The sequence below is a fragment of the Palaemon carinicauda genome, unplaced genomic scaffold (assembly GCF_036898095.1).
Source record: "Palaemon carinicauda isolate YSFRI2023 unplaced genomic scaffold, ASM3689809v2 scaffold1051, whole genome shotgun sequence".
In the NCBI taxonomy this organism is placed as follows: Eukaryota; Metazoa; Arthropoda; class Malacostraca; order Decapoda; family Palaemonidae; genus Palaemon; species Palaemon carinicauda.
Genome location: NW_027168540.1, coordinates 32,501 through 42,500, shown reverse-complemented (window position 1 = coordinate 42,500; position 10,000 = coordinate 32,501). Strand labels below are relative to the sequence as shown.

Here is a 10,000-nt window from a genome sequence, read left to right as displayed (position 1 = left end):
TATTGATGGCATGATAATCAAGATAATAATAATCATCATCATTCTTGTGTCTACATTCCACTTATGAGGTTTTATTATTATTATTATTATTGTTACTCTTCTTGAAAATTTTATTTTTCCTTGTTTCTTTTCCTCACTGGGGTATTTTCCCTGTTGGAGCCCCTGGGCTTATAGCATTGTGCTTTTCCAACTAGGGTTGTAGCTTAGCAATTAATAATAATAATAATAATAATAATAATAATAACATCAATTTTTAGCCTCCTGGGTAGTTCAACTTCTCAAATTTTAACTCCTAATGCAACTCTGGGTTTTTCCTTCAGTTATGCATCGTTGCAAAATAGTCCCCCTGGCCCCAACTCCAAGCGGATGCCCTAAAATGATGAATCCAATAAAGGTTAAAGAAATCTCACGAGCAATCCCTGTTTAGCCTACACATTTAGATGACATGGTATGACTGCAAATACCGTACGCTACGTACCTGCAAATACGTACTCCGCGTATCTTCAAATACTGTGTCCCGCATACTTGCAAATACCTACTCCACGTACCTGCAAATACCATACTCCGCGTATCTTCAAACACTGTGTCCCGCATACTTGCAAATACCTACTCCACGTACATGCAAATACCATACTCCGCGTATCTTCAAATACTGTGCCCCGCATACTTGCAAATACGTACTCCGCGTACCTGCAAATACCATACTCCGCGTATCTTCAAACACTGTGTCCCGCATACTTGCAAATACCTACTCCACGTACATGCAAATACCATACTCCGCGTATCTTCAAATACTGTGCCCCGCATACTTGCAAATACGTACTCCTCGTACCTGCAAATACCATACTCCGCGTATCTTCAAACACTGTGTCCCGCATACTTGCAAATACCTACTCCACGTACATGCAAATACCATACTCCGCGTATCTTCAAATACTGTGCCCCGCATACTTGCAAATACGTACTCCGCTTACCTGCAAATACCATACTCCGCGTATCTTCAAACACTGTGTCCCGCATACTTGCAAATACCTACTCCACGTACATGCAAATACCATACTCCGCGTATCTTCAAACACTGTGCCCCGCATACTTGCAAATACGTACTCCGCGTACCTGCAAATACCATACTCCGCCAATCTTCAAATACTGTGCCCCGCATACTTGCAAATACGTACTCCGCGTACCTGCATGTATTGTACTCTGCGTATCTGCAAATACCCTACCGCGTGTACTTGCAAATACCGTACTCCGTACCTGCCTATATTGTGCTCCCCGTACTTGCAAGTACCGTGATTCGCATACTTGCAAATACCGTACTCCGTGTACCTTCAAATACTGTACCCCGCGTACATGCAAATACCATATTCCACGTAGCTGCAAATGCTGTACTCCATGTACCTGCAATTACTGTACTCCGCGTACCTGCAACTACCGTACTCCGCATACCTGCAATTACTGTACCCCACGTACCTGCATGTACCGTATTCCGCGTACCTGTAAGCACTGTAATCCTCGTACCTGCAAATACCGTACTCTGATTACCTGCAAATACTGTACCCCAAGTACCTGCAAATACCTACTCTTAGTACCTGCAAATACTGTACCCCAAGTACCTGCAAATACTGTACCCCAAGTACCTGCAAATACCGTACTCTGAGTACCTGCAAATACCCAAATACCGTACGGCCCTTACCTGCAAATACTGTATTCCCCGTACCTGCAAATACTGTACTCCCCATACCTGCAAATACTGTACCCCAAGTACCTGCAAATACCGTACTCTGCGTACCTGCAAATACTGTATTCCCCGTACCTGCAAATAGCTTAGTCCATCCGTCTATACACTCCCGTGTGTGTGTTTGAGTGAGCGTGTGTTTGTGCGTCCCATTGCTTGCCTGTCTGCATCCATCTATCAAAGCGCAGTTTTCCCCCCAGCGTCACGGTTTGCCGGACAAACAAACAAACAAACAAACACTCAAGCAAACATCACATCAAGGGTCCAAATATGGAGAGAATTCATATGAATATGGCAGGGGTTGTGTCCATTTCATTTTGAAAAACCCGACCTGTTGGTCCCTAGCCCCCTGCCCCGTTCACTCTGCGTTCCTACATATTAAAAGAGAGAGGGAGAGGGAGAGGGAGAGTGAGTGAGAGCGATCGAGCTAGGGCCAGCTCGGTATTTACACGAGGCTTTCAGAGCGATGCGTAAACTCTAAACTTCATTTACGGTGAATTACAAAACATGGGTGGAACATTCTCGTCCATGTATACAGCACTTTAGCCGGACCCTGCCACCCCCCCCCCCAATTTCGCTCCCCCCCCTCCGTCCCTCATTGGCCCCTCACCCCCACCTAGCCCCCCCCCCCATTTTTATTTGTTGACGTTGATTGTCGGTGTGCTTTTGTTTTTTTTATAGACACTCGATGAAATGGAATGGGATGTATATATATATATATACAGTATGTATATATATATATATATATATATATATATATATATATATATATATATATATATATATACAGTGTATATATATATACATATATATATACAGTATATATATATATATATATATATATATAGTATATATATATATATATATATATATATATATATATATATATATATATATATATATTATATTACTTTGAATATCCAATGGTGGAAGAACTTCATAGTATAAACTGCATGTGAACCTTATTACGTTTTGCTCTCTCTCTCTCTCTCTCTCTCTCTCTCTCTCTCTCTCTCTCTCTCTCTCTCTCTCTCTCTCTCTCATTTGCATGAGATAATTTTCCCTCTCGTTTATTCTTATCAGCAATTATAATCAGATTATGTACTGTATTTTCACACATGCACATTCATACGTGTATATAAACACACATTTATAATACTCAGGGACACCCATACTAAGTTGGTTTGTGCTGTGAGCGATCAGGTGATAATCTACTATCTCCAATCCGTTCTTGCCAGCGTGGTGATGAAAACTGGCCAAACCCCAGACATGAATAAAGACATGTTTGAGGCTCTTGTCTTGCAGTGGACTAGAAACGGTTGTTTTTGTTGTTGATATATATATATATATATATATATATATATATATATATATATGTATATATATATGTAATGTGTATATATATATATATATATATATATATATATATATATATATATGTATATATATATATATATATATATATATATATATGTATATATATATATATATATATATATATATGTATATATATATATATATATATATATATATATATATACTGTCTATATATATACTGTATATATATATATATATACTGTATATATATACACACACACGATTCAACATCTCATGGAATAGTCAATTGAGCAGGGATAGATTACAATTGATAAAGTACAGGGAACCAACCCGGACCTAAGAAAAAATGACAGAATACGAATAGAAAGGAACTGCCCAAACAATTTGTCACGGGCCACCACCAAAGGACCCCTTATGCCCGGAAAGGAGAAGTCCTACGAAAGGATCCATAAAGAGGCTATTGTCCGACGTCTGTCGTAAACGTTACGAAGGGCGTGACGTAACAAAGGACTCTTTCAAAAATACGGTGACGTTGTGACAGTTCCGTCAATATATCGGAAATTGGCATCAAGTCAATTTGGCGACTAATTTTTGTAGGTTTCGCGAAAATAAAAACCTTTTTAATGGAGGGTGAGATGAATAGACAGGCTGATAGATAGATAGATAGGCAGAGAGATAGATAGGAAAGGATTTAGATAGATAAAGACTCAGTCATTGTCCTAGAAATTAAACCTTTTTTTAATGGAGGGAGAAATGAATAGACAGGCTGATAGATAGATAGATAGGCGGAGGGATAGATAGGAAAGGATTTAGATAGATAGATAGATAGATGAAGACTCAGTCATTGTCCTAGAAATTAAACCTTTTTTTAATGGAGGGAGAGATGAATAGACAGGCTGATAGATAGATAGATAGGCAGAGAGATAGATAGGAAAGGATTTAGATAGATAAAGACTCAGTCATTGTCCTAGAAATTAAACCTTTTTTTAATGGAGGGAGAGATGAATAGACAGGCTGATAGATAGATAGATAGGCAGAGAGATAGATAGGAAAGGATTTAGATAGATAGAGAGATAGGTAAAGACTCAGTCATTGTCCTAGAAATTAAACCTTTTTTTAATAGAGGGAGAGATGAATAGACAGGCTGATAGATAGATAGATAGGCGGAGAGGTAGATAGGAAAGGATTTAGATAGATAAAGACTCAGTCATTGTCCTAGAAATTAAACCTTTTTAATGGAGGGTGAGATGAATAGACAGGCTGATAGATAGATAGGTAGGCAGAGAGGTAGATAGGAAAGGATTTAGATAGATAAAGACTCGGTCATTGTCCTTGAAATTAAACCTTTTTTTTAATGGAGGGAGAGATGAATAGACAGGCTGATAGATAGATAGATAGGCAGAGAGATAGATAGGAAAGGATTTAGATAGATAGACCGATAGATGAAGACTCAGGCATTGTCCTAGAAATTAAACCTTTTTAATGGAGGGTGAGATGAATAGACAGGCTGATAGATAGATAGGTAGGCGGAGAGATAGATGGAAAGGATTTAGATAGATAGACAGGTAGATGAAGACTCATTGTCCTAGAAATTAATTTATTGAAAGATGCTTTTTAGAGTGGCGTCACAATTGTTATGGTCGACAAAAGTTATACATATTCCGGCCAGACACAGGCTCTTGCAATATTGCAACCCTGTAAGTACATATTTCCTACGTAAAAAATGTACTAATTGCAATGCTAGAAGACCAAACATATGAACCAGTGTACAGTAACATCTGAAGTGTACTTTTAAATTGTATTTCATGAATACTAGACGGAAATACAGCATGTGTATGCGTGTGTATATGTGTATTTGATGAAGAATGAAAAGCCTTGGTTTGCATGTAACAAAGAAAGCATTTAAATACCACACTCACTCCCCCTAACCCCCCACTTTCTCTCTCTCTCTTTCAAGTGACAAAAATTCCATCACCGATCTATTGCGTCCGAATTGATGGAAGCCTTCGACTTCCATCAATTTTCCCTCAAAGTGAAATAAATAGCTATTTGAACAGGGGGACATCTTACTTAATACGAACGCTTATATCTACTTATAAAGTCACTTTAACATTACTTAACGTAGGCGTGAGTAATGAGTACTTGTAATAAGTAATTGCTTGCGTGAGTTGAAGCCAAAGTGGTTGGGTCGAGACGAGTTTTATTGTTGTCGGCTGATCAATATATAGAATGTTACGGACAAGGGGTTCGCTGTGTGCGTGTGTGTGTGTGTGTGTTCTGGCATTATTATTATTGTTATTATTATTATTATTATCGTTATTAGCATTGAACGCCGTTGGTAATAACGTGATTAATAACGGTCTCTCTCTCTCTCTCTCTCTCTCTCTCTCTCTCTCTCTCTCTCTCTCTCTCTCTCTCTCTAATTTATAAAGTTTTCATTTGTTCGTTAGTGCTCTCTCTCTCTCTCTCTCTCTCTCTCTCTCTCTCTCTCTCTCTCTCTCTCTCTCTCTCTCTATAATTTATAGTTTTCATTTGTTCGTTAGTGCTCTCTCTCTCTCTCTCTCTCTCTCTCTCTCTCTCTCTCTCTCTCTCTCTCTCTCTCTCTCTCTCTCTCTCTCTCTCATTCATAAAGTTTTCTTTTGTTCGTTAGTTCGTATCACGTACACTTTAAAAACCGTAATTTTAATAGAAACTTCTCCGTGAAAATATACTGTTTTAAGCTGTATTTCAGTAAAATACAGGCGACTGTATTTTTACCGTGCTATGTTATTATCTCTACCGGGTTGGTGACCGTAATATCATTCATTTACGTCAGTATATACGTTTTTAAAACGGTAAATACCTGGTAATATTATTCCATTATTCATACGGTTTTTTATTAGTATATAATTTTTTTTTTTTTTTTTTTTTTTTTTTTTTGCGTCAAATCTTTAAGTGTACTTTATCAGTGTGTTTGATGGACAAAGCTCCTTTGTCCTTAAGTAGCACGGACGCAAATTCATTTGCCAGTGCGTATTACGTACAAAGAACTCCTTTATCAGTATAGGCAATGACACAGGTCCCCTTTTTCATTAAAAAAAAATGGAAAATTCAACCAAAAATTTTGCATTTTCAAAAAATGAAAAAAAAAATTGGAAAATTCAACCAAAATATTTGCATTTTCTAAAGACGGAAAAATAGAAATTGGAAAATTCAACCAATAATTTTGCATTGTCAAAAAACGAAAAAAAAAAAAAATGGAAAATTCAACCAAAAATTTTGCATTTTCGAAAAACGAAAAAAAAAATGGAAAATTCAACTAAAAATTTAGCATTTTCAAAAAACGAAAAAAAAAATTGGAAAATTCAACCAAAAATTTTGCATTTTCTAAAGACGAAAAAAGAAAAATTGTTTCTTTCTAAAGAGAATTTAGAGAGTTTTATTGTAATGAAGACAAAGGTATTTTCTCTCCCTACATTCTTCTTTGCTATTTTCCAATTCTTTTAAATCGGTAACACTTTTCGAAAAGGAAAAGCGCAATTAGAATGAAAAGGGGAAAGAAGGAGCATTAATGGAAAGTAGTTTACCCTTTTTTTCTTTTTTTTTTTTACAGAAAATTTAAGGTCCTTTTGTGTTTTTTTTTTTTTTTTTTTTTTCCTTACAGTTTTTTATAGAAAATTTAAGGTCCTTCTTTTGTTTTTGTTTTTTTTTTCTTTTTTTTTATTCCTTACAGTTTTTTATAGAAAATTTAAGGTCCTTCTTTTGTTTTTGTTTTTTTTTTTCTTTTGTTTTATTCCTTAGTTTTTTTTTATAGAAAATTTAAGGTTTTCCCGTTATGATTTTTTTTTCTTAGAATTTATTAGATTTAATTTCTCAGATTTTGATTTTGAGTTAATTTCTTAGACTCTTATTAGGTTTAATTTCTCAGAATTTTTTACACTTAATTTCTTAGACTTTTATTAGATTTAATTTCTCAGAATTTTTTTCACTTAATTTTTTAGACTTATTAGATTTAATTTCTCAGAATTTTTTTTCACTTAATTTCTTAGACTTTTATTAGATTTAATTTCTCAGAATTTTTTTTCACTTAATTTCTTAGACTTTTATTAGATTTAATTTCTCAGAATTTTTTTCACTTAATTTTTTAGACTTTTATTAGATTTAATTTCTCAGAATTTTTTTCACTTAATTTCTTAGACTTTTATTAGATTTAATTTCTCAGAATTTTATACACTTAATTTCTTAGACTTTTATTAGGTTTAATTTCTTAGACTTTTATTATATTTAATTTCTTAGACTTTTATTAGATTCAATTTCTTAAACTTTTATTAGATTTAATTTCTTAGACTTTTATTAGATTTAATTTCTCAGAATTTTTTTCACTTAATTTCTTAGACTTTTATTAGATTTAATTTCTCAGAATTTTATTCACTTAATTTTTTAAACTTTCAATAGATTTAATTTCTTAGTCTTTATGTACATTTGATTTCTTAAACTTTTATTAAATCTAATTTCTTGGACTTTTGTTCCATTTAATTTTCTTGACTTTTATTAAATCTAATTTCTTTGACTTTTATCAGATATAATTTATAAGACATATTCGATTTAACTTCGTTTTTATCATGTATTTTCATTCTATTTGTAATATTCAAATTACAGAATTTCGAAATTCCACGAATATTTGAATTATTTATATATATCAATGACTTTTCCAAATTTTGTCAGCTTATATTTTTAGTTTGAGTATTTGCTTATTTTTTCAGGAGTCGTTGACCTTATTTTTTGTGACACCAAAGGTCAGATGGCTTAATGTGAATCTGTGATATTTCTCATTCAGACCATTAGGCTGAATGAGGCAGTGACTTATATTCTTTCCTGAGCCACCCCATGTTAAGGCTTGATGGTGACGCTTATGTTTTGTATATATATATATATATATATATATATATATATATATATATATATATATATATATATATATATATATATATATATGTATATATATGTATGTGTATACTGTATATATATATATATATATATATATATATATATATATATATATATATATATATATACCTTTCTGATTGAGGATATCTTAACGCGGTAAGAGTTTGCATATCGTCATGACCAGCAAAGGTGTACAAGTCAGGCCACCCATACTAGGTTAGTTTGCTCTCAGTGATCAGTTGAAAATTTTCCACCATCACCGATCCGCAGTAGTCAACGCGGTGATGAAAAGGGCCAGACCCCAGACATGACTAATGAGGCCTTTGTCCTGCAGTGGACTTGAAATGGTTGTATTTGTTCTAATTGTGTATATATATATATATATATATATATATATATATATATATACACAGTGTGTCCTTCTATTCTGTAATTTTCCGGGCTGCATTCTTCATCGCTGGACGACCCGCGGCGTCCTTTGAGAGACAAGTGTGATTCTGTGCGTCGCAAAGTCAGCCATCCGAGCAATCCTTTGATCCCTCTATTCAAAACCTAAGCGGGGAAAAAATATTGGACGTTATCCTACAAAGGGAATCGTTCGGCTGCGTCGTCAAAAATTTCCGCCTTCCGAACTTTATCCTTTCCCTTTTTCTAAATCCAATTTATTCGTTATGCAAAGTTTAAAAAACAAATTGAATAAATAAAGGGGATGAAAATATTCCGTTTCGACGCTGATCTGCGTTCAGATGCTTTTGCTGCGAAGTTCACTGTTAGTCGAATTAGGTTTGACCTTTTTTTGGAGGGAGAAGTGGTATTTTGCTTGTAATCCTTGACTTGATAAGAATTTAGAGTCTGTTTCTCTCTCACCATCTCTATCTCCCTTCCGTGCATCTTGATCGTTCTCCATCTTCCTTTCTCTCCATCTCTTTATACTGAGATTGTCTGGTGCCGGTTTAGTATGTGGCCTACCTTTCGAATTTGGTCTACGAAATTCTATCCGTTTTATTATGTGGCCTAACCTAACCTAACCTTACTTAACCTAACCTTACCTTACCTAACCTAACCTAACCTAACCTAACCCAACCCAACCTAACCTAACCTAACCTAACCTAACAAGCCAGGTAGACGACATATTAAACCAGAATTAAAAAAAAGGTAGGCCACATACTAAACCAGCACCAATTGTCTTTCACTCCTCATCTTGAAACAGATGAGACTTGAGTTATCTTTGGCCAGGAAGTGCGTCTTGTTCAATCTCCTTCATGTTTAGTCTCATCTCCTCCTCCGTGTTATTATAGATGTCCCATTCATCCTACTTATTTTTCCTTCTCCATCTCATCTCTTGTACTTTTGAAACTCCAACCATCACTATTTCTTCCCCCATTTTCCTAGATGAGAATATCTCTCTGTCTTTCTCTCTCTCTTTCTCTATAGCAAATAGAGCGTGTCCCGAACTTTACCCGGAATTCATAAAACAAACTTATGAGCCAATAAAAACTCTTGACGACCCAAATCCCTCTTCTCTGATTGGTCGGTTGGGGAAACCCCGGCTGTGATTCGCAGGATGACGGTTAGTTTAGGGAGTTCGATTCTAGTCGTTGATTGGCTGGTTTGAATTGCTCTTAAGCTTTTGTTTTCTCTCTCTCTCTCTCTCTCTCTCTCTCTCTCTTCTCTCTCTCTCTCTCTCTCTCTCTCTCTCTCTCTCTCACACAAGTAGTCCTTACATTATTTGCATATAATATCTCTCTCTCTCTCTCTCTCTCTCTCTCTCCTCTCCTCTCTCCTCTCTCCTCTCTCTCTCTCTCTCTCTCACAAGTATTCCTTAGGTTATTTGCATAAAATATTTCCCTCTCTCTCTCTCTCTCTCTCTCTCTCCCTCTCCTCTCTCTCTCTCTCTCTCTCTCTCTGAGGTCACTATATGTAGGCTACCGATATATATATATATATATATATATATATATATATATATATTATAATATATATACATATATATATATA

At 35.1% G+C, this 10,000-nt stretch overlaps 1 protein-coding gene and 1 pseudogene across 1 annotated transcript; one reads left to right on the top strand and one right to left on the bottom strand.

The window, feature by feature from the left end:
- The window catches only part of LOC137635238 (serine-rich adhesin for platelets-like), a 60,933-nt pseudogene that overhangs the window by 24,563 nt on the left and 26,370 nt on the right, over positions 1 to 10,000 (bottom strand).
- LOC137635239 (uncharacterized) lies at positions 441 to 1,541 on the top strand. Its single transcript, XM_068367694.1, has one exon. It carries the CDS (start codon positions 441 to 443, stop codon positions 1,539 to 1,541), a length of 1,101 nt encoding a protein of 366 aa, XP_068223795.1.

Bases quoted from the DNA above. Each gene is read 5' to 3' on its own strand.
- LOC137635239 (XM_068367694.1), top strand. From the start codon at position 441: ATGACATGGTATGACTGCAAATACCGTACGCTACGTACCTGCAAATAC.